The sequence below is a fragment of the Camelus ferus genome, chromosome 29 (assembly GCF_009834535.1).
Source record: "Camelus ferus isolate YT-003-E chromosome 29, BCGSAC_Cfer_1.0, whole genome shotgun sequence".
In the NCBI taxonomy this organism is placed as follows: domain Eukaryota; kingdom Metazoa; phylum Chordata; class Mammalia; order Artiodactyla; family Camelidae; genus Camelus; species Camelus ferus.
This window is the reverse complement of record NC_045724.1, coordinates 1,563,960-1,591,543: the sequence shown is the minus strand read 5'-3', so window position 1 is coordinate 1,591,543 and position 27,584 is coordinate 1,563,960. Positions and strand designations below refer to the sequence as shown.

Genomic DNA, 27,584 nt, shown 5'->3' with positions numbered 1-27,584 from the left:
CACGGGTTTGGTTTGCAGAATTTTTTTGTTCACAACTCTGACAGGGTTTATCACCCACCCTGTCAGGACTAAAGCATCTGGAAGTGGGGGGACACTGGAGCCCAGATAGGCACCGGAGCTTAGCACTGGGCTCACCAAGGGCGGCTTTCTGCCCAGGGGTGGAGTCAGTACTCGTTGGCCGCCCCTGCCACCCCGCCAGCCCCCCGATGGCCCCTCTCGGGAAAGCCCCGGCCCAGAGGAGATTTCTCTCCTCGGTGAGAGCTTGCTGGCCAGGTAGGAGGCTGCTGAGAGCAACTTTCCTCCAAAGAAAACTTTTCCAAATCTAGCGGAGGGGTGGAGAAGACGAAGTGGGCGCCCCTGGCTCCCTTCCGCACCTGGGAGCCCCGCGATCGCGGGGACAGATCGCCGGGGCCGCGCCACCAGGCGGAGATCCCGTCCTCGGGCCAGGCAGGAGCCGCTGGGAGGACCGCGGGCGCGGGGCCCTCATGCCCGCCCTGGCGGCCACCGCTGACGTCGCCTGAGAAGGCGGGGGAGGGAGGAGCTCGGCCGGGCGGGCCCTGGGGAGGGAGCTTGCGCCGCCGCAGAGGGGCCCCAGGCTCCAGACGAGCGGCGTCCGTCCGGCTGCGGAAGAGCGGCGGCTGGGCGCGGGCTGCGCGGGGCATGGCGGCCTCGTGACCCAGTGCCCTGCGGCCGGGAGGGCCTGGCCGGCCCCGCGCGCTCAGGGGCGGAGCCGCGGGGGGCGGCTGGCACAGCCGGAACCCGGCCCGCGGGCCCCGAGCTCCCGCGCCGCGCGCCACCATGGACCACGAGGCCATCTGCAGCGCCCTGCCCAGCATCCCCTACCACAAGCTGGCCGACCTGCGCTACCTGAGCCGCGGCGCGTCCGGCACCGTGTCGTCCGCCCGCCACGCGGACTGGCGCGTTCAGGTGGCCGTGAAGCACCTGCACATCCACACCCCGCTGCTCGACAGGTAGGCGCCCGGGCGCTTCCCTCTCGAAGCCACCAAGTCTGAGTCCCCCCACGCCGCTGGCTCCAGCCCCGGGGGGAAGCGGGCTCTGGAGCCCAAACGACCGCGATCACTTGTGGGGTCGACCCCATCCCGCCACACCTCCAGGCCGTCTTTCAGGCGTGGGGCTGGCCTGGTGGGCAGAGCTGGCTTCTCTGGAGATGCAGCCCTCTCTTTTCACTGCCCTGTTTTCTTACTTCTGGACTTCCTCTCTGCAGATACTCAAAATCAGCCATCACAGCCCAACTCTAAACGCCCTCTTTATTGAAATTGGGTTTTATTTGCTGTGATTTTTTTTTTTTTTTTTGGCCCTTTTGGGGAGGGGGGGTCGGTCTCTAGGATTGCATTGACCAATAAGAAGCTGTTAGCCACAGGAGGCTGTTGAGCGCTTGAAATGTGGATGCCCGAACTAAAATGTACTCCAGTTGTGAAATACACACCAGGTCTCTAGCATTTTGTACTACAAAAAAAAAAAAAAAAAAGAAAGAAAGAAAGAAAAGAATTACAATGCCTCATTAACACTTTTGTACTGATATGCTGAGTTGATTTTTTTAATCCATTAGGATACATACAAGATATTGTTAAAGTTCATTTTACGTGTTTCTTTTTACTCTTTAATGTGACCACTAGAAAATTTAAAATTGTGTATGTGATTCATGTTATATTTTTGTTGAACAGCAGTACTCTAGTGTCTGGAATGTTTTGGTTTGTGCTTTCTGTTGTTTTTGGTTTATTACAGTGTAGTCATGAAAGTTTAGATACCAAACTCAAGTCAGTTTAGTTTCTCCTCTCACAGGGAAGCCGGTCCCCAGAGGAAGTGTGTATTATTTTTGCTAACAATAAACTGAATCAAAAGACTGTTAAATGGCCAAAAGATTTGAACGTCACTCACATCCTGGAACAGTTTTAGTGTAATGTCGGAGTTTTAAGGGAGGGCTAGACTTAGTTTCTGTTTCTAGAAAAACCTTTGGACCAAATGTATTAGTCAGTGAGTCTATTTTTGTGTACTTTCTTTCCAGTAGGGATTTAACTGGGACCTGTATTGAGTTCTTAGTGAGTTAACATCCATGATTGCAACATTGTCCTCTCCTCCCCCTCCGTCTAAAGTGAAAACATATCATGCTCGCTGCCTGATTGGCCGGGAGGCTGTCAGTATCCAATATCCGATCAGTTCCTCAGCTTCAGCCCTGGGTGTTACTGGACTTTAATGTGCCTGTGGCTTTTCTTTGTTCTCTTCCTGTCAGGTTTGGATGGGCTACATCTCACAGTAAATTTGAGACACTTCTAAAAATTGTCCCCACTTTTTGGGTATCATAATCCAGGTCTAGTTACCATTCAGGGTGTGGTGTCTGTTTACCCCGGGCTTGGAATTCTGTGGAGCAAGTTCTAGGCAAGTATGTGTATGTAGTCAGCTTTGAAGGGTGCAGGTTTATTAGAGACGGTGGATGTATTTTAGAATCAAGTATGAAAATACATGGAAATCTAGCACTGAGGGGCTCATTAGGTATTTTAAGGCCAGCTAATCCCTCCATTTTGGATGCTGCTTCTGAAGATTTTAATTTATCGAAGTGTTGTGCCATTTGGGGCCAAGAAATGAAGAGGGAGATCCCTTTCCATATTCACCAACAATTTTCATAATCTAAAATTCTTCACTAAATTGGGTAGGAAATTAATTTTGTCATCAAAGAAGCCATTTAAGAACCAGTGAAACACTGGTATTACGACATCACGTTTTTTTCTCACGCTTGTCACCTAGAACGTTAACGTTAGCAGCATTTATGTAGTCTGAGCGTGGGGCTGGGCTCTGCAGTTGACTCTCAGTGTGTCTGTTTCCTCACTTATAAAGTGGGAAGAGCAACACATACACTTCTTGGGCTCTGGTGTGGACGATGATTGCATTGTTCTTTGGGATCGCCCGAAAGAAAATTAGGTTTATGTGCTGTTACGTGTTCTTATTTTAGTGATTTAGTCATTCTCTGTAACCTGACTTCTGCCCAGTAAGTAGACCTTCCCCAGCAGTCTCCCAGCTATGAGATGTCTGACTAATTGTTCAGACACCCTGTGTAGACAGCATACCTGTTTTGTAACCGAAATTTTGATTTGGATAATTTTAGTCATATGCCTATAGAAGCTGTATTTTGTTTTTATTTTTAAAAATACAAAAACCTTTTTTTTTTTTTAAACTGTTCTGGCTTTTCTGTCTTCCCACTCTCACTCATTCTTCCTGCAATCTGACTTCAAGAACTTTTCCTTCTCTGATCAGTGAATGGAAAGAACAAAGGCATTAAGAGTCCCACAGTTAGAGTCCCCCAGTTACAACTCAGATCTGGCTCCAGCCCAGTCACCTGTTGTTGGTGTGACCATTAGAAAATTGTTAGTTTACCTGAGCCCTCGTGTGTAAAGTGGAGATAGTGAAACCAGCTTTGGATGGTTGATCTTAGGGTGATAGTCCACTTAAAGTGGCCGGCACATAACAGAATCACAGTAGAAGGAAGATGCCTCAGCCTCTTGATGGGAGGAGGAGTGAGTACATTTAGTATCACTGAGATGCCCCCGGCTTGCCTTCTGAAGCGTTCTTCCTCAGAGTCTCCAGGAACCTCCAGGTCCATCCTCTGCCTCCCTGCAAAGGTGCTTCTCAGTAACTGTGTTGCTGACCACATCTCTTGAGGCGAACACTGAACTGTTTCTGCTTAGAGAATATAAATTTAAACAGAGAGAGAGTTGGTTGTCTCACAGTTGGGGTATTTAAGTAACTGAAGAAGAGGGAGGAGGAGAGAAGCTTTTTACTTTATACATTTTGCAACTCCTGAATTTTGAAATGTGAATATACTACCTATTCAAAATATAGATGACTGAGTTTTTTTTGTTTGTTTGTTTGTTTGTTTTGTTGTTGTTGTTGTTGTTGTTTTGGTTTTGTATGTTTTTAAAGCAGGCCTCATAGTCTGGTCTGGAATATCTGTTGCTTTTTTTTTTTTTTTTTCCAGCAGCCATTCATCAAGAGCTTGGGTGGTTTAAGCACCAACTAACTTACATTACATCATCACTTACCTAATAAGCTCCTCCTAGAGATGTTTCTATTTCTATCATTGCTGCTACCAACACCAAGTCATCTGCAGTAAAAATTGATGACAAATCCAATTCCCTCCCTTTTTTTTAACATATGTATGCAAATAAACCGCCTCTGTCAGTCAGTCAGTCACCACAGCCTGGCATTCTGTTCAGCTGGTATTTTTCTTTCCATTTCCACTGCAGCCTTTATGGTTCCAGATTCTCAGTGCTTCACATTTTAACCAATATTATAATCCTCTAACACCTGGCTTTCAAACTCTGCCTCTTTCTGCTGATTCTACACCTTGCTGCCAAAGTAATCACCCTGAAAGTTTGTTCCACTCATGTCACTCCCCTGCTCAAAAACCTGCAACTTGAGTCGCAACTCAGTGACTACCAAATAAAGTGTGAACACCCTCACCCAGTTTTAAGGCTCTAAGGTGAGGCCATACCCTGCCCTATCCACCTTCACTTCCTTTACATACTGTTACACATTGATTATATTAAACAATTTGCCATTTTCCAGGTATAGCCCTCACTTTAACTGCTTCGAATACATTTGATACGGTATCTATGAGACTATTCTGTGTGCCTGGCACTGTTCCAGATCCTGGGGATACACAGATGAAAAAGAAATGCACATCCACCTTGGATGCGTGCTTTTTGATGATTGAAATTCTATCCATCCTTGAAGTCCTGTTGAAATAGCTCCTTCAAGACTGTAGAAATCCTTAGCCCAAAGTTACTAGTTCTCTGATCTCCTTACAGTTCTGTATTTATTTATTTACTTGGTTACTTACTTGCTTATTTTTTGTTTTTGTTTTTGACGGCACTTATCATATTCCATCTTATATTTTGACTATTTAGTTTTCTTTCATTTTTTATTTGCTTTCCTTTTTTTTAAACTTTATTGAGGAATACATGACAAATATAATTATATATGTTTAAAATGCACAACATGAGTATTAGATATACATACACATCATCATGAAATGATTACCAAGGTCAGTATAATTAACACATCCAAAGACGTGCAGATGACCAGTAGGAAATATGCAAAGGTGCTCAACTTCACTAATCACTGGGAAAATGTAAATCAAAACCACAATGAGTATCTAGTTTTCTTAAAAAGATTTCTGACAGCTTGAGGTCACAAACTATGTTTGTTTTTTTTAACTTAATAGTCTTAATAGCTGTGCACAGTTCTTTATTCATAGTAGAAGTTCAATATTTGTTTGTTTTATGAGTGAATAAGCAAATAAACCAGGGATCTGTTATAACAGATTAAAACAGCATTTACCTGTTCTCAGTGTACTTTTCCTGAGTTCCAATGCATAATTTCTAAGCAATATTGTCCCTTACACAACTGTTATCAGCTAGTCATTAAAATCTACAACCTTTAAGTGTTTTAAGCTCCAGGGTGTGCAACCATACAATGAAAACATTTAATATCAAACTTGATTCTTTTCTCTAATCAAATTTGATCATTCTAATAACAACATAAACTTAGTGTAATTAGTTCAAGCACCTGTCATTCTAATATAGATAGACTTTATAAACTTAGTTAAGTATTGTGTTCTTTCCCTTTTCTAGGAAAAGTATAATAATCTGTACATAGCACTTTTTTCTGTCAGTGGCTTTTAGAAGTTATTTTGGTCTCTAAACAGACCTGTGGAATATAGAGGGTAGATACTGTCCCTGCTTGAAATACAAAGAAACTAAGACAGACAAGTTGTGTAATTTACATGAGGCCAAAAGCTACAGAATGAAAAAAATCCAGGGTGAATTAATATTAGGGGCATAATAATTATGTGTTTTTCATTACTTTGAAATAATTTTGCATTTTCTTTCTTTAGTGAAAGAATTGATGTCTTAAGAGAAGCTGAAATTTTACACAAAGCTAGATTTAGTTACATTCTTCCAATTTTGGGAATTTGCAATGAGCCTGAATTTTTGGGAATAGTTACTGAATATATGCCAAATGGATCATTAAATGAACTCCTGCATAGGGTAAGTATTGTACATTTTCAGTGGCTGTAATTCTATTATTCAAGCTATGTGGTGCTTTGGTTTTATATATGGTCAGATTATTTGGGGATATATAAATGAATCAAAATAAGAATAATGAAAACCAAATGCAGTGGTAAAGGTTCACCATTTATAGCTTCTTTTGTGTTGTTAAAAATAACGAGTCAGCCCCTGCATTCTAAAGGACCTAAACTCTGCACACTATACAATTTATTGTGTATTAAGCCAGCTTTTATTTTATGTTAAAGGCAGTTTAGGATTCAAATCAGATGTTAGTAATACAAGGTAATGAAGTTCTGAGTAAGTAGAACACATAGATCTATCTCTGAGTATCAAATACTTGAACTTTTCCTGTAATAGACAATAGCGTGAGCCATTTACCTTTCTCTCAAGGTACCAGTTACTCTGGCTTTGACTGCAAACCCCATCAGTAAACAAATTCGGGGGCTTCTCATTCTCAAAATGTATGTGTTCATCTGCTGTTTGATCTTATTATCTCCACCCTGCAGTTTCTCTCATGAAATATTTTTCAAATAACTCAATCTATTTTGTGAGAGTTGGTTTAGTTGAAACTGGGGAACATAATCTATAAAACCCAATCACTGGACACTCCTAAATTCTGACTCGTCACAACATTCTCTAAGCAAACTAGGGAGACTGGCTGCTACAGTCACCCAGTCATGAAGTGACTTCCTCTTTATTTCAGGATACATCACATTCTGTTTGTGACTGGACCACCTAAAACAAGGACCAAGTAAAGTGACTAGTGTCAATGTGTAAGATTTGTGTAACCAAAACAGTCAAGATACAAATACTAATTAAACACAATTTCCCACTTTTTATGAATATAAGCAAACATTGTATGTAATGCTGTCATACCCAGCACCCCAGCAGATAGTCTGGTACCCAAATTTGGAGCTCAGTAGAAATTCTAGAGCCTCCTTCAGGGGGCTTGCTACCTCCTAGAAGGAATCATAAAATACAGAGTGAGTGTTCTTCTGCTTGGACCCATGATCAAAAGCTTCCATGTAACACTCTAGCAGAGAGATCCTGCTTGTTACTCCTTTAAACTGCATCATTTTCAGCAAAAATACCTTTTCACAGATTGAAAGATTTAATTAGTCCACAGGATGGAGATCCATATATACAAGAGGAAGTAATGGTCAACATGTATGTTTTGTGTTTCTTTTGGTGTCCTGTATTGTATTATTAGGGTAGGATTTGTCTTGAAGCGCCCTCCCCCAACCTCACAAAAGATTGTTGGAAAAAATCAAAATACAGTGTAAACACAAAGTATTTTGAGTTATTCCCCTACCAAGTGAGTTAATCGGTGAACAGTAGGCTGACCAATTTGCAAACAAAACAAATTCTCAAGAACAGTTTTGAACTTCCAGTAGAAGCATACTTTTTCATTTAGAAAAATGTACCCAGTAGCATGGTCCCTGATGATTCATTGTGAGATTTTCCCACATCATCTCATTTTTCTGAGTGTGTTCATTCTCCTGGGAAGCTGTAGTAACTTGTATGTTCAGAAAACATTTAAGAAAGTTCAGATGACTCTCACTTGTAGGTACCAAGAAATAGAGAACATTACATTTTTAATGTTTCTGTGTTATATACACTTAGAAATGAAGATGATCTTTGTCTCCTTCTCAAAAACAAAACTCCCAAAGGCTAATTTTTCAAGCTGGAATGCAAATAAATTCATTTTATGATTTAAAAGTATGAGATATTAATGCTTAGTAAATATATAACATAGTCATAATTTTAATTGATGCAATGATTATTATATAATAAAGTTTGGTTTTATATTAATAGGAAAATTAAAATATAAATTTTCAATAAGAACAAATTGTGTACATGTATGTGTTCAGGTGTGCGTGCATGGGCACAAGTTACTTGACAGAAGCCATGGAATGGGGAGATGGGTATGAGTATAATTACATGTGTCTGTGTATTACACAGATGAAATATAATTAAAAACTGTCACCCAAAGAAATATGCATACCATGTAGTTACCAATATAAACTAAGAGGATCTATTAGTACTGTAAAGTCATCATTATTTTCTCCAAAACTTGAGGAAAATGAGATATAAGGATGTTAAACAATGTCAAATTGATACTATGTAATAAAAAAGAGCGTATATTTTGACCTATCTTTAGTTATACTAAATATTTATACTATATTTCCTCATGGACTATTTCTTTTCCTAAGTGGAAATGCAGTGAAAGTGGGCCACTAATTTCTATTTTGTTTCTTTTATGTATGTGAAGAAAAATGAATACCCTGATGTTCCTTGGCCATTGAGATTCCGCATCCTGCATGAAATTGCGCTAGGTGTAAATTACTTGCACAATATGAATCCTCCTCTACTTCATCACGACCTGAAGACTCAAAATATCTTGTTGGATAATGAATTTCATGTTAAGGTAATTACTTTAAAAAAAAAAAAATTTAGGCAGAGACAGCATGGCCACCGCCGCCGCTAGGAGCTGAGGTGCCGCCGCCGCCGCCGGGCAGCCGGGGGCAATCCGCCCGTATCGCCGCCCTCGCAGGCCGGGCGGCCGCGGGGCCCGCAGTGCCGGAGGCCGGGGCTGGGGCGGCACCGCGCGGCGGCCACGGCGTCCCGCTAGAGCAGTCGAAGGCGGCTATGCCGAGGGCCCTGGAGCAGCCGGCGGAGCAGGCGGGCCGGCGGGAGGGAGGGAGTAGACCTTCCTGCGAGTGCGAGCCAACCGGCAGACCCGACTGAATGCTTGGATTGGGAAAATGAAACGGAGGAAGCAAGATGAAGGGCAGGTATGTCCACTGTGCAGCCGCCCCTGGCAGGATCGGAGCAGGAGATGAGTAGGCAAGTGGAGCATTGCCTTTTTAAGAGGGAAGGCTCCTGCGTGGCTGAGGACGATGCCGCGGACATCCAGCATGAGAACTGCAACCGCTCTGAGGAGTATGAGTGGTGTGGACAGAAGCGGATACGGGCCACCACTGTCCTGGAAGGTGGGTTCCGAGGCTCTGGCTTCATGTGCGGTGGCAAGGAGAATCCGGACAGTGATGCTGCCTTGGATGTGGATGGGGATGACACTCCAGAGTACGCGAAGCCACAGTACACGGAGGCTGACGTCATCCCCTGCCCGGGCGAGGAGCCTGGCGAAGCCAAGGAGCGAGAGGCACTCCGGGGCGCAGTCCTAAATGGCGGCCTTCCCAGCACACGCATCACGCCTGAGTTCTCGAAATGGGCCAGTGATGAGATGCCATCTACCAGCAACGGTGAGACCTGCAAGCAGGGGCCATGCAGAAGACCTGCAAGAACAGCGACATCGAGAAAATCACTGAAGATTCAGCTGTGACCACGTTTGAGGCCCTTGAAGGCTAGGGTCAGGGAACTCGAAGGGCAGCTCTCCCGTGGGGACCGTTACAAATCCCTCATCTGCATGGACTCATACTCGATGCCCCTAACATCCATCCAGTGTTGGCACGTGCACTGTGAGGAGTGCTGACTGCGGACCCTGGGTGCCAAGAAGCTCTGCCCTCAGTGCAACACCATCACAGCACCTGGAGACGTACGGAGAATCTGCTTGTGAGCTAGCCACCCCAGGCAGGCCTGCCTTGAGCCCCACCTGCTCCGCCTGTGACATGACCCCTCCTTGTACATACTTGCACACAGGCTCCCCGTGTACATACATGCACACACACACACACACACACATGCACACACACAAGACTCTAAGCCAGAGTGGGGGCTGAGGCCCAGGCCCTGCCTGCTGGCTCCCACCAAGATTGGGGACCATACCTGTTTCAGGTTCTGTTTCCAGGGTGCAGCATGGAGGCGGGGGTGGGGAGTAGCCCGGCAAGGCTCCTGAGATCCAGCCCCTAGACTGACAGATGGACAGACAGACATGCAAACACCAGACTGAAGCTCATGTACCACAGGCCGTGCATGTTTACAGTGTTGTGTGTAAATGGGACAGCTGGCCCTCTCCCTCCCCCGGTTGTATGATTTTCTTCTTTTGTTACCAACACCTGGAAGCAGTGCCTCCTTCAGGGCTGGCTGGGGGCTCGGCCCACCCACCTCTTGGGGTGCCTGCCTCTCCCACTCCCTCTCTCTGGTGTCCCTTCCCTCTCCCATGTGCTCGGTGTTCAGTGGTGTATATTTCTTCTCCCTGACATGGAGCACACGCCCCAAGGGACATGATCCTCTCCTTAGTCTTAGCTCCTGGGGCTCTTCGTAAGGAGTTGGGGGAGGGGGGAGGCACAGGAGATGGGAGCCGAGCTGAAGCAGGGGCTGAGACGGGCTGGATGAGGGTGCTTCTGGCTGCCCAGCCTTCTGCCGAGAACCTTTCCTGGGATTAGAGCTGCCGTTCCCAAGGAAAAGTGTTGTCTCCCTTGCCCCTCTCGTGGGCCCCATGGTGTGATGCTGTGTCTGTATATTCTATACAAAGGTACTTGTCCTTTCCCTTTGTAAACTAGATTTGACATGGATTAAACCAGTACAGACTGAAAAAAAAAAATTTAGGGGGTGGGGTATAGCTCAAGTGGTATAGAGCGCATGCTTAGCATGCATAAGGTCCTGGGTTCAGTCCCCAGTACCTCCTCCAAAAATAAATAAACCTAATTTACCTCCCCCTCTACCAAAATAAAACAATTAAATAATACCATTTAAAAAACAAAGTTTATCTGCATTCTTGCGTTTAATGGTTTTTAACACTTAGACATCCCTCCTCTCCCAAGGCGGTTAGTCTGTGGCGGGGAGTCTTAAACATCCAGACCTGAATGACTGACTTTTTTATATGATCAGTCAAAACTTCTTCCCTGCTGCTTCTGCCCTTCGGTCCTAGTTCTATTCTGTGTGATAAACTGAGTTCAAAGTTCAGTTTTATTTCCCCTGACAGCCCTTCTGACCCTCGCACATACTAGTGTATTGTCCATCTTCCTTCTAAACATACTTAGTTCATTCACACAATTTTCTTATTACATGAGTTTTAATCCCAGGTGCTATGTACACGCATCTGTGTTCAAATGTGTCTTAAATTTGTATTTCCAGGACAAAACAAAGTACCCTTTATGTGGTCTGGTGAATATAGAATTGAATGGGGGTATCATTTCCCTGGTCCTACGTACTTCACTTCATAGTTCCTTAATAATTCATCTCTTGGGGAGCAATCCTGTAACAACAGACAGGGCTCAGTGTCAGCAAAAAGCATTTAAGAGGTTTCTTTTTCTAACGTATTGTTACTTAAGTCATACATCCTTACCATGTACCTTACAGAATACTTTCTGGACATCACCAGTTTATCTTGTTAGATTTGGGTGATAACTTCAGCTCTTAAGACTTCTTTGAATGTTATTTCTGTAGTCCAAGGATCTCAACTTTGTCTTCCAGCTTTGTGTCATCTTCAGATTTAATTCACTGGCTTTTTGTATTTTCAAGTCATTATTAAATACTAACCACTACAGAGCTCTAATCAGAGCTATACAAAATGATGCTAAAAACCTCCCTTCAGGCCAGTATCAGTCCTTTTATTAATTAGCACTTTGGGAGAATAAGCATTCATTTTGTTTGGAATACTCGTAAAAGAGTTGTCATACAGCCCCTATTTCTCCATTTGTCCTTAAGAATATTGCAAAAGTCATTGCTTGACTGCTTTGCCAGTTGTCCTTGTGGCTTACTCCCTCACCTTTGTCAGCCTCAGTATCCAAATGGCTTTTCCTGACAAGTCACCCGGTTCCTCTGCGTCCTCATTCCTTGATAAATGCTTCCCCATAGTATTTTTCATCATCTGACATAACATTTTATTTTACTTCATTTTTTTGGTGGGGGGAGGTAATTTTATTTTATTTATCTATTTAATAGAGGTGCTGGGGATTGAACCCAGGACCGCATGCCTGCTAGGCACGCACTCTACCACTGAGCTGTACCCTCCCCCCTCGACATAACATTTTTATTAATGTGTTTATTGACCATCTCCCCCAATTAGAATATATAAGCTTCGTGAAGACTGAAATTTAGTCTATTTTAAACTACCATCTGTTCAGCACATGCCATATAGAAGCATTCAATAAGTATTTGTTGAATGAACAAATGAATGAGTTCCACACCTTCTGTATATACTAGGTAGGTCTGACCACTTAACAGTCAAGTGTATTATTATTAAAGTACCTCAGAACACTTTATAATACACAAACTGTTTCAACATTTACTCTCTGACAGCAGTCCTGCTCTCAAAAAAGGAAATGAAACTCATCATTCCTTTTTTCAGTAAATACTTTGTGGAGCAACAGTGATGTGCTGGACGTGCGGAGCACTTGAGAAATGTCACATGAGCTCTGAAATTGACCCCTCATATGATACAATTTGTTTTTCCTTCAGTCTTTCTGGCTCTTTCATTAATTACTCATAAAGTATTCCTTTCATTAAATAAACTTTCTAAATTTTCTCAACCTGAAATTAATGGATAGCCTCTCCCAGTGTGTAGATTTACGAAAGTCAACGTTTTTCCCCTTTTTAAAAACCAGAATGACGTTTGCTTTCCTCATATCCTTTAGTACCCGCTGCATCACCGTGGAGGCATTTGCATATGTTCTAAATGACCTGAGATTTGTACTTTAGAAACTTTTCAGTCTCCTTTGACTTCCTTTTCTTCATCTCAGTTCAGAAACTATTCGTGGTGGAGAGCACAGAAGCAAAGTAATGGGTGATGGTCCTTACTTTCTCATTTTCATTCATCAGTTGGGTACCCTTGGTCTTTTCTTTGAAATGAATAGAATCTAAAATAGTTTGGCTTTGTGGTTTTTTTTTATTTTTATTAATTTTAGCACATACACAACTGTGACCTTTCTGATACCCTTCTTATAAATTACTGACACTTATACATGTGTCCTATGTGTCTCTCCTTTTTATTTTATAAATGTCCCTTAAAAGTCAAAATGTATCAGTGACTCATGAAGAAGTACCAGTTTTCTGGTCTACCTGTCTTCTTGGAAAGGCCTTTAAATGAAATGCAAAAAAATCTTTAAAAATACTTAATGAAATTAAATGGGAATTCACACCTTGCTGTAGTTTTCTGAAGTAAGTTTTTTTACTGGAATGCTAACCAGAAACACAGTATCTAAAAGCAAAACATTTACCACCAATTAAGATCAACTGAGATTTTCCTACTTTAAAAAGAATACATTCAGTTTGGTCATCTGCTGGTCAGGTGTCCGTTAGTGTATCTTAGAAATGAGCCAGTGGTAGTCTTCTTTGAAATGAAAATATTTATATGTACAATATTTACTTTCTCTACTATTCTGTCAGTCCTGTGTGGAAACCAAAATACTTAGAGGTTATTCTTTATGGGTTCTTATTGATGATAAGTTTATAGTTTTACATAAATGGATAGTATTATGTGTGTTAAAATAGCTGTTCTGGTAGGGTGATAAGATTATGGATGATTTTTATGAGTAGTGTGTTTTAATGTCTTCTAATTTTTTATCTTTTTTTAATTGAAGCACAGTTGATTTACAATACTGTGTTAGTTTCAGGTATACAGCAGTGATTCAGCTGTATTTTTTCAGATTATTTTCCATTATAGGTTATTACCAGATATTGAATATAATTCCCTGTGCTATGCAGTAAATCCTTATTGCTTTTGTTGTCTTTTTTATTAAAAAGAAAGCCTTTAGCTTTGAAATGCATATTAAGATTTGTGCAGAATGGAAAGGCTCCTATTCTGTCTTCATTGCTGAATGATACATTTATCAAGCCCCTCAAGAAATCACAGAACTCGTATTCCTCTCATCACCGTCTTCAGTTTTTTCTTCTATCGAACATCCAGATTTAATGAATCATGTCTCTTGTATATCGTGTTTATAATAGAGAAAGGGGAGAAATGTTGTTCCATGTGAAAGCCAGACTAAATTAGCTAATAGGGGGGATTCTGATGAAGTTTTCTAGGTGAGGCTTGAAAACACATGAATGACGCCCTTAGGTGAAGTCAAAGGAGCGCATAAGGAAGCCAGCTCAGAATACTTTTTGTCCAATACCATATTCAAACCAGTAGCTTGAATTGCCCAATAGTTTGGAATTTATGATTCAGGTATAAGATGAGACCACATCTAAGTTTTTTTTAGCATTTTTCAATAAATAAACTTTTCTTCTCAAAGTGATGCTTAGTATTCTAGCAGATGTGCAGCTGGAGTACTGTTTTGTTTTTAGAGGATGGGTGGAAGGAATAGAGTTTGGACTGGCAAGTAGGAGTGCGGGATATAAGGTCCTCAGAGTCTTAATACCACGTAAAAGTGATTAAAGGCCCTGAAACTGCACACTGTGCTCGCTGGCTTTACATGAATGAGAGCAACCTTTAGAGGTTGATTCCTACGTATGAAACATTAATAATACCGACATAAATGGGTCACTTACTATGTGCCAGGTACTGTTCTAAGTGCTTTGCTTAGAAAATCGAGTTTAATTTTCTCAGTACAGCACTGTGATATAGACACTGTTACTATCCCCAGTTTACAGATGGGTAATGTGAGGCCCAGAGAAATTAGAAAACTTGCTCAAGGTCGCACAGCTTATTAACTGGTAGAATTAGAGCATCACTCTAAATAACCAGGCCGCCAGAACCCCTCTTCCAGAGTCCATGCTGTATTGCCCTTAGAAATCAGTTCAGCTTAGCCCTCCATGTACAGGCACCATGTTCCCTCATGGTCTTTTCTAATTTTTTTCTGAGACTTACCCTTTCATTTTGCTAATGTAGGAAAGATTCTTTTAGGCTACTCCCTCCCTTTTTGGAGTGGGACCACAATTTTTTTTTATCTCAAACTTATCTAAAGAGTAAACAAATTATTTTTTCTGTTAAAATTATTAAATATTTAAGAGTTAAATGATTGAAACACAAACGGTGTGTTAGATGGAGCTGATTCTACTCTGTTGGTTCCTAAGTTATGCGGTGCAAAGGTCTACGTAATTTAAAATAAATGTCTTCAAAGTTTTCCTATACTCCTTTGTCCACTAAATATTGTTTCTGTCCTTACATTTTTGTCTTTCTTTTTAAAAAAAAGGGGGGGGTGTTTTAGACATTTAGAACGCTATAAGATAATGTATAATATCTGCATAAAATTTATAAGTGAAATAAAACTACAAAGGACATATCAAAAATCCCGAATGTTTGTCACTGGTAGTTCTCTAAGTGCTCCCTGTGTGGACGTATGCTTCATATGCTAACTAGAGTATTGTCAACAGGGATTCTTTTGGTGGTGGGTTATCAGTTACATGATAATGATTTATGGGATTTTACTTATTTCAGAATTAAGGATACTGTTTGTAGCACTGTAAATAAGAATGTATAAACTTGAGTTGTAAAACAACACGCCACGACAATCATATTAGAAATGAGTCGTTTAGCAGTTCTGTGAGATAGAGGTCAATTTTGAAAGCACATGCTATAAAGCTACTTGTCATAAAAAGTATTCGGTGTGTATGCTCATTCAGAATAAAGGACAAAAAATACTCGTTTCTCAAAACTTAGTCTCCCTCTTAAAATTTATGATATTTTGCTGAACTTCAGGTCAGTGTGTATTGCTTCTAGTTACTGGGGTCAGCACTGTGGGACCCAATTTGTTAAGAAACTGATGGAATGTACAGAAATAAAATATTAATATATAACATTTGCTCTGGTCTCATCTAAATACAATGAATATAAAAAAGACAATTCTTGGATTTTTTTTTAAGGAGAAAAATTTTAAATGACAACCAATTCTTGGACTTTTTTAAGGAGAAAATTATTAAATGACTTTCTTTTTTCCCTTGCAGATTGCAGATTTTGGTTTATCAAAATGGCGCTTGATGTCCCTTTCCCAATCACAAAGTAGTAAATCCGCCCCAGAAGGAGGGACAATTATTTACATGCCACCTGAAAACTATGAACCTGGACAAAAATCAAGGGCTAGTGTCAAGCATGATATATACAGGTACAGTATGTTACTTTTGCTCAGCGTTAATCTTGTCTTAAAAAAAGAAAAAGATTAATCAATCAGAATTTTGAAAATGCACTTTATGATTTTTATGCTTCTCATAAGTGTGGTGAAAATGAATTAGAGATAATGGTTAATATTTTTAAATATTAAATCTTTAAATTTAAAGATGTCTTGCTTTAAAGCAACTTTTACATCCTTAAGAAGTATAAAAGCGTATCTTATTGTCCTATCAGTTTATAATACTCAAGGGTTTTTATCATATTTGACCTTGATGGGGGGAGGAGAAAAAAAGGTGACGATGACACGTAACACTGCTAAAGGAGACTGTACTTGCACCAGGAAGAACAGAACAGGGTTACAGGAGACAGTCTTTTTTATTAGTCTTTATTTTATGTGAATAATAAAATCATGTGTTAGAGGGCACAGCTTATCTAGGTGTTGAAGAATCCACAATAAGTTATCCTAGCCTAGAACTTCAAGTTTTTATTACAGTAATTTCCTAATTTTTCAAATTGTATTAATTCCCTTTCAAAACAAAGCTGTATATGAACAGTCATCATTTTGGATCTACATGGTGGTTCTTTAAGCAGCATTTCACTGCCTTGCTACTTTCAAAAATGGTATCTCCAGAGTCAGCTTTTAAAATCAGTACTATTGTAGTTTTATTATGCATACTTAATTTATAATGTAAAAATTGTGTATTTTTATCTTAAACAGCTATGCAGTTATCACATGGGAAGTCTTATCCAGAAAACACCCTTTTGAAGGTAAATATACTTTGACTTCCCTGTTCTAGGTGATATAACCTTAGCAAGCCATGCTCAGAACTATCTAAATAAAGATCACTTATCTTAAATCTGCCTACCATTCATTTTGTGGAAAACACACTAGAAAAGCTTATCAGTGTGAATTCTGTATCACTGTGAATCTACCATATATTGGAAAGTACTGGATTAAGAATCAGAAAACTGTAGATTCTTCTTGTGATAATTAGCTCTGTTCTGCCACTAAATTTCTTAAGTCCTCATTTTTTCATCTGCAAAATAAGAATTTTGAATTCTTATTTCTAAGATTCAGTCCACCTATAAAATTCTTTATATGAACATTTAATTAGTACTTCTATAAGACCAGCTGAAGAATAATTTTTAATTTTTCTGATAATATTGGCTATCTATTTTGAGGTTTGTTTAGGTCAGTTTGCTGTGTGACAACCTCAAAATCTCAGTCACTTACAAACTAAACATTTCTTTCTCATTCACATTAGATATTAGTTGCTGTGGCCCTTCTTGGCTTTGCTAGGTTCTGCTCAGCCCTTCTAAACTCTGCTTTGCTTTGCCCTCTTGATACTCCACTGGCCAAATCAAGTCACATGGCCAAGCCCAAAATCAAAGACATAAAAATTCCTCCCACAAGAGGCAGCAAGTCTGGCAGTGGGTGAGATATATTTATTCCTTTGACAGAAAGGGAAGTAATGAATTATTCCTAAGATCTTAAGATTCTCTCATTTTCATTCAGTTGGCTTTAGAATGTATTTAATATATTAGATCATAATATACTGCTAATGAATGAAATATATTTTTTTTGACAGAAGTCACCAATCCTTTACAGATTATGTATAGTGTGTCACAAGGACATCGACCTGACACGAAGGAAGAAACTTTGCCGTGTGATATACCTCATCGAGCATTGATGGTCTCTCTAATAGAAAGCGGATGGGCACAAAATCCAGATGAAAGACCGTCTTTCTTAAGTTAGTGTACAGTTTTAATCTGGATGTTTTGAATTTTAAAAATAGTGAATATGCTGTGAATATAATATTTCTTGAAATATTACACAAGTTGGATGACAAGTTCAAAGGTTTTTTTAATTCAGTGCTGTTTTTATTTTATGAGATGAGATTAGAGCAGTAGGCAAGGCTGTTGGCTGTCATAAAAAGGTTAGAAATTTATTCCAGGTGCAATGGAAAGCCATTAAAGTGAGTTTTTCAGGGAAATGGCATGATTTCATTTAAGTTTAGGATGCACCACTCTTGTTGCTACGTGGATATTGACTGGAGAAAAACGTAGACTCAGAGACCAGCTAGGAGACTCTTGTAGGAGTTTTCTGATTAAGGTGGTAATCCTAGAGATAGAAAAAGCAGGTAGAATTAAGATTTATTTTAGAGGTAGAATGGATCGTCAGCTAAGTATAAATGTAGGAGAAAATCTTCATGACTGGGTTAAGCAAAGAGCTCTTATATATGAGATCGAAAACAAGATCCATTTCTTAAAAATTTGATAATTAGGCTTCTGAAAAAATTGGAAAATATTTGCACTTCAAAAGATGCTTTTTTTAAAAATTGAAATAGTCAGTTACAATGTGTCAATTTCTGGTGTACAGCACAATGTCCCAGTCATGCATGTACATACATGTATTCATTTCCATATTCTTTTTCAAGATATTACAAGATATTGATTATAGCTCTCTGTGCTGCAGAAGAAACTTGTTTTCTTTTTTAATCTATTTTTATATATAGTATTTATAAATCTCAAACTCCCAAATTTATCCCTTCCCAACCCCTTTCCCCAGTAACCATAAGATTCTTTACTATGTCTGTGAGTCTATTTCTGTTTTGTAGATGAGTTCATAATGTCCTTTTTTTCTTTCTTTTTAGATTCCACACATAAGTGATATCATATGGCTATTTTTCTTTCTTTTTCTGGCTCACTTCAGTTAGAATGACGATCTCTAGGTCCATCCATATTGCTGCAAATGGCGTTATTTTATTCCAAAAGATGCTTTTAAAAATTAAAAGACAAGCTATAGACTGGGAATCTTTCCAACTGAAAAAGCAATGAAATATACTTTGCATTCAAAAGTTATGTCCAGTGCTCATCGGCATTGTATTTTAAAAAATCGGAAGTTGCTATAATAATGGAGTAACATTTTATCTATTTCCCAGAGCCATGTAAGAGGATTTGTCCCCAGAGTCACTTCCAAATTGTAATTTCTTCTCCATTCTCTGAAAATTCTAGCTCTTCTGGAGATCATACCATACCATTAGACAATACTTACTTCTCTACAGACTTCCTGGTTTTCCCCTATTCATTGAAGATGCTGGATTTTGGCTTACTGACTTCTCCACCCTGCATTGCTCAGTACTGCTGAATATTTGAGAGGAACCCTGTGCAGTCTCTCTCTGTGGACCTCTTTTCTTTGGTACTCTGTCCTATGCACTCTGTCTTGGTCTGTCCAAACTCTCAGCCTTGTCTCCTCAACTCTGAGCATCCACTGGGCCCCATGTTATTTCCCTCTCCCTGTGGTATAGCTGGAAACTCTCAAGGCAGTAAGCATGGGCAATCGGCTATCATACGGCTCACCTCAATTGTCTCCTGTCACTCAGAGATCACTGTCCTTGGTTGCCTGATATCTAGTGTCTTCAAAAACACTGTTTCATGTATCTTGTCTTGCTAATATAACAGTTGCTTCAGGCAGGAGGGTAAAATGGTCCTGGTTGCTTCGTCTTGGCCAGAAGTGGAATTCATTGATTTCTCTTTACATTAATGGCTAAAACCAGGTGCTAAACAATTCTTGGCAATCCTGTTACACTTCTCAAATACATCTATTCCATTCTCATAGATCAGCTGTTCTTAAGACACAATGCAGGGCCCCCTGGGTGGGGGGATAGAGGGCAGGGTTAGTCCCTGAGACTTTTATAAGGGGTTCACAAAATCAAAGCTGTTTTCAAAATAATAAATACTAAGATACTATCTTCTCTTTTTACTCTCATCCTCTGGAAAAACAGACTAAATGAGGTGTGGTGGCAATATCATTGTTCCAACAGGATGTGTTCTCTTACACAATGACGTTTTTAAGTTTTCTCAGCTTTAATTTCTAATCTAGTAAATATCACTAGATATGATTGACATATACAAAAGGGTACTTACTAATTTTGAAGGATTCTGAGACCTTAAAGTCCTGCAAGTTTGAGAACTGCTATCTTAGACAATCAGCTTATGCTGCTGTCGGTGATACAGCCCCATTCTTCATGTTTCCAAAGTGAAGGTGAAATTCCTTTTCAATCCCCAAGAAGAAAAGTGTGGGAAGAACATTTCCAGCTTCCCTCTGCCCCTCAGCACTCCTCCTTATGTGTTAATTTTGGAGCAAAACTGAGCATTCTTATCTAGTTCTTTCTCAGTTTTCTCCTGCTTTTAGAAGTAGACTTGTCAAGGGACGCACACATTTTCTGCTCCTTCATATGGAAGCAGGTGAGGCCGGTGGCTGAGTGAGTGACGCTGTTCCCTGCAAGAGCAAAGCGTTACCAAGCCCCTGGCTGGACATCGAAACCAGGGGCGTATTCCAGTTAGCTCTATCAGTAATAAAGGTGATGCTTTGATCACCGGCTGTCATTCTGTGACTTTTCTTGATGGATTCTGAACTTCAGAAGAGAAGACAGGGGTAACACATACTGTCTTTCATGCTCCCTTCTTAAACCTCCTGCACCCCATGCGCCATATTTCTTTTGAGCTTTGAGAAAATAGAAACCACAAAAGAGAACTCCCTCATAGTTATGCTGGTTACAAACTTACTAGTTATAATTGATCCATCTTTTTCTTGCCTTATCTCTTTACAGTGGAAAAAGGTGTTTGTATACTTAACACAAATGTGAACAGTGTTACATGTGCTCTGGACACCTCTCTCTTCCTCTTTCCATCATTCTGTTCTTTATGTCTGCTCTTGTATTGCCTGTCTACTGTGTCATTCAGCCGTCATTCAGATGTATTCTATTATTATCTCCTATCTTCATGTAGGAAAAAAATTCTTGACCCCACATTGTCCGTCAGCTGCCACCTCATTTTTCTACTTCTGTGTAGATCTGAACACCTTGTAGGAATTGTCTATACTTGTTGTCTCTACTTCTTCCCCTCTAATGCATTTTTTGACAAACTTACATCAGTCTTCTGTTTTCCTATCTCCCCTAAAGCTGCATTTGTTCGAGTTACTGAGGATGGGAATGTTGGAAAATCCTGCTTATCTCAGTCTCTCCACAGAGTAGATAGATGTGGCTGACTCTTCCCTCCTTAGAACTTTCCCTCTGATGGCTTCCAAGACTTGAGAGACTACACTCCCTATTACTCTGTCTTCCTCAATCTCTTTTTCTCTTGCTCTACTTAATTTCTAATTGTTGGGATGCCTCAGAGCTCTGATAAGGGTCTTTTACTGTTTGTTATCTCAACCCCCCCCCCGCCTTAGATGATCCAGTCCAGATCATGGCTACATATACCCATTTGTGTATCTCCTTTGGTGAAATTCAGTTTTTTGTCCATTTTTAAATTGGGTAATTTTTTATTAAGTTTTCAGAGTTCTTTTTATATTCTGGATATAAGTGCTCTAGCAGATTCATGACACATGAAAGTATTCTCCTAGTCTGGGGCTTGTCTTTTCATTTTCCTTAATAACATCTTTTGAAGTGCAAAAGTTTTCCATTTTTTTTCAAGCCCAATTACAAAAAAATTTTTATGGATCCTGTTTCTGAAGTCATATCTAAGAATCATGCCTAACCCAAGGCCATGAAGATTTTCTCCTATATTTACATTTACATGTACAGTCTATTTCAAGTTAATTGTGTGTACGGTGTGAGGTAAGAGTAAATTTATCTGTTTTCATGTGGATATCCAACTGTCCTAGTACCATGTGTTGAAAAGAGTGTCCTTTCCCCCATTGCATTGCCTTAACAGCTTTGTCAAAAAACAACTGACCGTAATTTATTTTTAGACTTTCAATTCTAGTCCATTGGTTTATATTTCCATCTGTATACCTGTAATAAAGGTCTGAAGACAATGGAATGTCATCAGTTTGGGGCAAAATTGACTTAGGGCCTTATCAGTTAAATATTAACATTTATGTTTTTCATTTTAATGGCTAGAAGCAATCTGAACTTAACTTTTTTTTTTCTTATTTAGAATGTTTAATAGAACTTGAACCCGTTATGAGAACATTTGAAGAGATAACTTTTCTTGAAGCTGTTATTCAGCTAAAGAAAACAAAGGTAAATTGGTAAATGGAATGCTGAAAGTTAGAATGGTAAACCATGGAGATTTTTGGTTTAGTTTATAGTTTTTATCCATATGCCTTCCACAGATACAGGCTACAGAACTGGGGCAGTCACGTTCACCAGAGATTGTGAATACTGTCTTTAATCTGTCTCCAAAGAGTTTTTCCATTTCATTCAAATGGCCACCTCTAGATTTCAGAGACATTTCCAGACCTCCCATATGTCAAATGTAGATTTAAAATATGTAACAAATGCCAGTTGTGTACAATGAATGCCCTAAGTCACTAGTTTTGGGTTTTTTTCTTTTTAAATCTTTGTTTATTTCCCTAAAGCCTTGATATACACGGAGTAAAAGCCATCTGGATTATTGGATTTCTCTTTATTCAGTTATCTTGGGTTTTTCTAAGGTTTATTGCCATGTTAGGCTGTAGAACTTTTATTAATAATAGAGGCCCAGTGTGTACTTTGGTTATAAAATGCAAGAGGAAACAGTTCAGTTCCTTTTTTGTCCCCAACCAATTTAAATACTAGGGTCTCTGTTTAAAACTTAATTTGGGGGAGAAACGTTTGCTTTTTAAATTAAGTATTTTAAGATGGATGTTCTCAAGTACTTGAATACCACTTAACAGTAGCATTACTTTCATCAGTCAGTGTTTTTAAGTTGCTGTATTGTTTTCAGTCAGAGTTGTTGTAGTTTTTGTTGTTTTTTTTTTCTTTTTTGAATCCTTGTGTCAATTCTGTAAAGCTGTTAGGGAGAGAATACCGCCCATCTCCGTTTTATAGACAAGATGCTGAAGTATAGGGAAGTACATTACACAACACCCTACACAGCCAGCTTCTAAAGTTCTGTAGAGAAGTTGACGTTATGTTGGTTTGGGGAAGAAAAGCATACAGGTGGGTTTGTTTCAAATCACTCAATAGTGATGGCAGCTAATTCAAGCCTGGTTTATAGAGACCGGAGTAAATCACTAAACAATTTTAATTCAAAGGTATAATATTTAAATAAATCAGCTGCTTAATAGCTATAATTTATCTAATGCTTACAAAGTAATCTTAGGGCCTTTTTGCATATATTACTTCTAATCCTCTTTATAGGAATCTTGTAAAATTGGCATTCTTATCTCCAGTTTACAGATAAATAAACTAAGATTAGGTCTCATGTCCAAAAACAAACAGTTAGATATCGTGGGATTCTAAACCAGATCTTACTGGCACCCATCATTCCATTGAGGCACTCCGCTTCCTCAATTTATTATCTAGAAAAAGAAAAATAATAATAGTACATACAATCACAGTACCTAAAGTAAAGTAAATGCTTAGTAATTATGGGTGGCTACACGGATTGAAATTTATTAAGTACCTTGTTTGAACCAGGTACTGTATACTCATTATCTCAATCTCTAGACCGATCCTGCATGTGGATATTATTCCATTTTAAGAGAAAAATTTGCTCAAGGTAACCAATTAATATGAGGCAGGGTTCAAAGCCTGTGTCACTAAAGTTACTTCCCCTATTCTACACTGTCTCTACCTTTAAGTTATATATTATATTCTGAACTGATTGACATTTTCTTTCTATTGATTTTGTATAAACATATAAAATATGTTAAGCAGATTGTATTTCACTCATATATTTTCTAATCACCTCTAATTCAAGTACATACATGTGTGCATTCATTCCAGTTACAGAGTGCTTCAAGTACCATTCCCCTTTGTGACAAGAAGAAAATGGAGTCATCTATGAACATATCTGTAAATCATGGTCCACAGGAGGTAAAAAAAATTATGTTATAAATAAACTCATTGAATTATAGTCAGTTTACAATGTTGTATCAATTTCTGGTGTACAGCACAATAGTTCAGTCATACATGAATATACATATATTGATTTTCATATTCTTTTTCAATGTGAGCTACTACAAGATAGTGAATACCTTTCCGTATGCTATACAGTATAAACTTGTATATCTGTTTTATATGTACCTGTCAGTATCTGCAAATCTTGAACTCCCAGTTTATCCCTTCGAACCCCCTTCCCCCAGGGTAACCACAAGTCTGTGTCCTGTGTCTGTGAGTCTGAAATCCAGCTCTCTTTAATTCTCAGTTCATTGTTCATCTCACTAATCGCAGTTCTTGCTTCTTTGTTAGGCATTGACTTCTGTCCCTGTCTTTGTTTTATATAATGGATGGTGTTCAGGATGCTACGTAGGCAAGTCATTGATTACAGTTCGGCCACTGTATTTATACCTTCTTATCCAAATGTAAAAGAGCTAAAATACCTGCCTTGTTCTTACCTCTTCCGATGATTAATATCCAAAAAGAAAGATCTCTTTAGTAGCTTTCATTCACATTTATTTCACATTAATGATTTTTTTTTAAGATATGTCCTCTTTACAGATTCTAGAAAAGTCATAATACCTTCAAAATGAACCTTAAAGCACAGTACACAGTCTTTGAATCATCCTTCTATGTATACATCCTTCTATGTATCTCATTGGATCCTTGACCCACACGTGCATGTTTTTAGATAGATATTACAGAAAAAGAACCTGAGAGCCAGAGAGTTTAAATGCCTTGTCAAAGCTTAGGCAGTATATCCAGGACAGAGCTAGGCTTGGGGCCAAGTTCTGCATTACTTTTTCCATGGATTCTCACTCCTGGATATTAAAGGAAACCAAGGCATTGATAATAGGCATTTGCTCTAAATTGGCAGGCAATCAGAGTTGCAGGTTGCAAATTTCTCTTTGGCTGGACAGAGCCTCTGAGATTATGTATAAAATATTAAAAATAATGATTTCTAATATATTTAATCACTGCCCCACCCTCCCTAACTTGACTTGATAAATCAAGTTCATTTTTGTTTGTCATTTTATATGTGTGTTTCTTTAATTTTGTAAGGTCTAATTTCTAGTAGTTTTAATTCTTTGTTTATAATGAGCCAAAAGAACCTTTTAAAAATGAAAGCTGCATTACTTTAAAAATGATTTCTCATTAACCTGAATCATTTGTCTTCCATTTACTTTAGGAATCATGTGACTCCTCTCAGCTCCGTAAAACTACTGGTTCTCCTAGAACCTCGGGGTTCCTGTCAGCTCCTCAAGACAATGATTTTTTACCTAGTATGTAAATTTTTCCAATCAGTATTACTTGCAAGTTTTTCATTTTCTTTCAAGGTCATATTCTTGGCAAACAGTCATGGTTTGTGTGGAACATGTCTTTCATTTGCATTCATAACTCATTTTTAAAAAATGACAGTCTAAAGATGTGGAAATAGTAGTGCAATGTTAAACAAATACATTTAAATATAAAGATCATTATGTTAGACACTACAGAAAGATATAAAAAGAATCTCTTGTAAGAAAGAAGAGAAACATTTCAAAGTAATTATAGTATGAAATAGCAAGCAATGTGTTGTGAAAGGGGTAAGGATACAGGACTATGGTGATACAGTGAGACAGTGACAGTTTTTACAAAGTACTTTCACAACAACCTTGTGAGGGAGATATTCCTCATTTTACAGATTCTTAGGATCAAGACTTCTGGATCATAGTTAGTAGCTGGCAAATCCAAGACTCGAAGCCAGGTCTTTTGATAAATATTTTCATGTCACTCTACTACACCATGTTGTCATCATGAAGAAGTTATATCTGGCTGAAGGTTGGACATCCTGTAGTTATACAGGATGGGCTTTCCAGGCAGAACGAACAACATAGAGGCAAAGAAGCAAGAAAACACAGAGAACAGTGAGTAGTTGGGTTTAGCTGGTGAAGAGGGTAAATGGAAGGAGATAAAAGATCAAGAGGGTGGAGTCATAGCATTGTGAATTCTAGGACGCGAGGCTAAGCCATTCCGGCTCTTTTGCTCGGGGTAGGGAGCAACTATTGCAAATTTTTGAGCAAGGGTGTGATGTGTTAAAATGTTTTGCTTTAAGAAGATTCATCCTGGCTGGAATACGTAGGATATTTTGGAAAGAAAAGGAGACCCGAGGTGAGGAGAGCAGTTAGGAGACTGTTGGTCTATTACTGTGGTGCAGGTGAGAGGTCATGAGACCTGCCCCAGAGTCCGAAAGGTGAGAATGGTGTAAGGGATGTTACAAGGACACACTGATAGGACTTGATGATTTTTCACTTGCAGGACGAAAGAGAGACAAAAAGATAAAGCTGAACAAGTTGTTTAGCCTGGTGACTGGGAGAACACTGATGTTATTAATAGAAATAGGAGTTGAAACAGGTTTAGGGTTAAGATGAATAATTAATGTTTAATGAATAATTAGTGAATAATTTAATGTTTCTTTTTTAATTTGAGGTGCTCAGCAGCACATATGAGGGTGATGGCCAGTGGGCTGTTGAAAAATGTAAGACTAAGGTTCAGTGAAGACAGAAAATCTAATTCCATGGATTTGGGAAGAGAGGTGATTTGAGGCCCTGAGGTTAAATAAGATGACCAAAAGAGAGTATGGAAAGACACGTGTCATGTATATAAATTTAGAGGATACATTCAAAATGCAAAAGATGAAGATGACACAAGGAAAAAATATGGGACTAGAGGAAGAAGTGAAGTTCCATGGTTTATGATGTACATAGGACAGGCAGGCATAGACAGGAGTATGGTAAAAACATTCAGCATAAACCCTTTTTTGTTCTAAAAAAATATTTACTTGTAGAATTAGGTTTATGAACCAGCTTATGCAGTGAAAAATTAAAGACACTGAATATTACCTTCTGTATGACTCAGCTGTTTATATTTTAGCCAATAGTAATAGCTAAGGGATTACACTACCCCCTAAGGAAGATGTTTTTGTTTTACAGGAAAAACGCAAGATTTTTCTGTGCTGCGTCAGTGTCCAGTAAATCACAGTTGGAACAGTAACATTTCTGTGGCTCAGAGGGCAGCATGCTGTGATCACAAGACTGCCCCGTGTTCTTTAGCAATAATAAATCCACTCTCAGCTGAGGGAAATTCAGGTAGATATCTACTGTGAAACCCTTCATAAATGGTGCCACCTCACAGCTATATGTTCAGTAGGTTTATAGATTTGCCATGCAATCAGTTTGTTTTTAATTCTTCAGTATGATAAATATGTACCATAAGCAGAAAAGCATCTCCAACTCCAAAAGATGTGAGTGTTGACATGTAATAATAGGGCTAAATGGTATTCCATGAACCTCTGTTTAGGAAGGGAGTGCTAAGAGGAGATGTGACTTAATATGTTACTGAAGGTAAATATACTTTTATTTAACAAATGTGCAGGTATCCTTTATGTTTCAAAAAAAAAAAGACTTGAAAAAATCTTGATATTTGCCCCCATGATTTATAGCATATAAAAAGGCTGTGCTTTCTCTTGGAGGGGAAGGGAGGAGGTAACCCAGGTATCTGAATGTTTCCTGAAAATTAATAGCATCCGCCAAAATATTGGTAATGTTCCATATTAGCACAATCTTAGTAAAATTAGATTTTATGCTTTATTATTTCATTTTTCATCTGATTTTACTCATAGCCGTATACATGTCC

General features: G+C 39.2%; 1 protein-coding gene and 1 pseudogene across 1 annotated transcript in view; both read left to right on the top strand.

The window, feature by feature from the left end:
- The first annotated feature begins 621 nt into the window (after positions 1-621).
- Positions 622-27,584, top strand: part of RIPK2 (receptor interacting serine/threonine kinase 2) — a 28,050-nt gene continuing 1,087 nt past the window's right edge. Inside the window, exons 1-10 of the mRNA XM_032469853.1 lie at positions 622-971; positions 5,912-6,065; positions 8,359-8,514; positions 15,876-16,033; positions 16,757-16,806; positions 17,628-17,789; positions 21,982-22,067; positions 23,757-23,846; positions 25,099-25,192; positions 26,882-27,037. Of these exons, the coding sequence (XP_032325744.1) occupies positions 799-971; positions 5,912-6,065; positions 8,359-8,514; positions 15,876-16,033; positions 16,757-16,806; positions 17,628-17,789; positions 21,982-22,067; positions 23,757-23,846; positions 25,099-25,192; positions 26,882-27,037 (1,279 nt within the window). The 5' untranslated portion in view covers positions 622-798. The remainder of the gene's footprint in view (positions 972-5,911; positions 6,066-8,358; positions 8,515-15,875; positions 16,034-16,756; positions 16,807-17,627; positions 17,790-21,981; positions 22,068-23,756; positions 23,847-25,098; positions 25,193-26,881; positions 27,038-27,584) is intronic.
- LOC106730113 lies at positions 8,529-10,577 on the top strand (annotated as a pseudogene).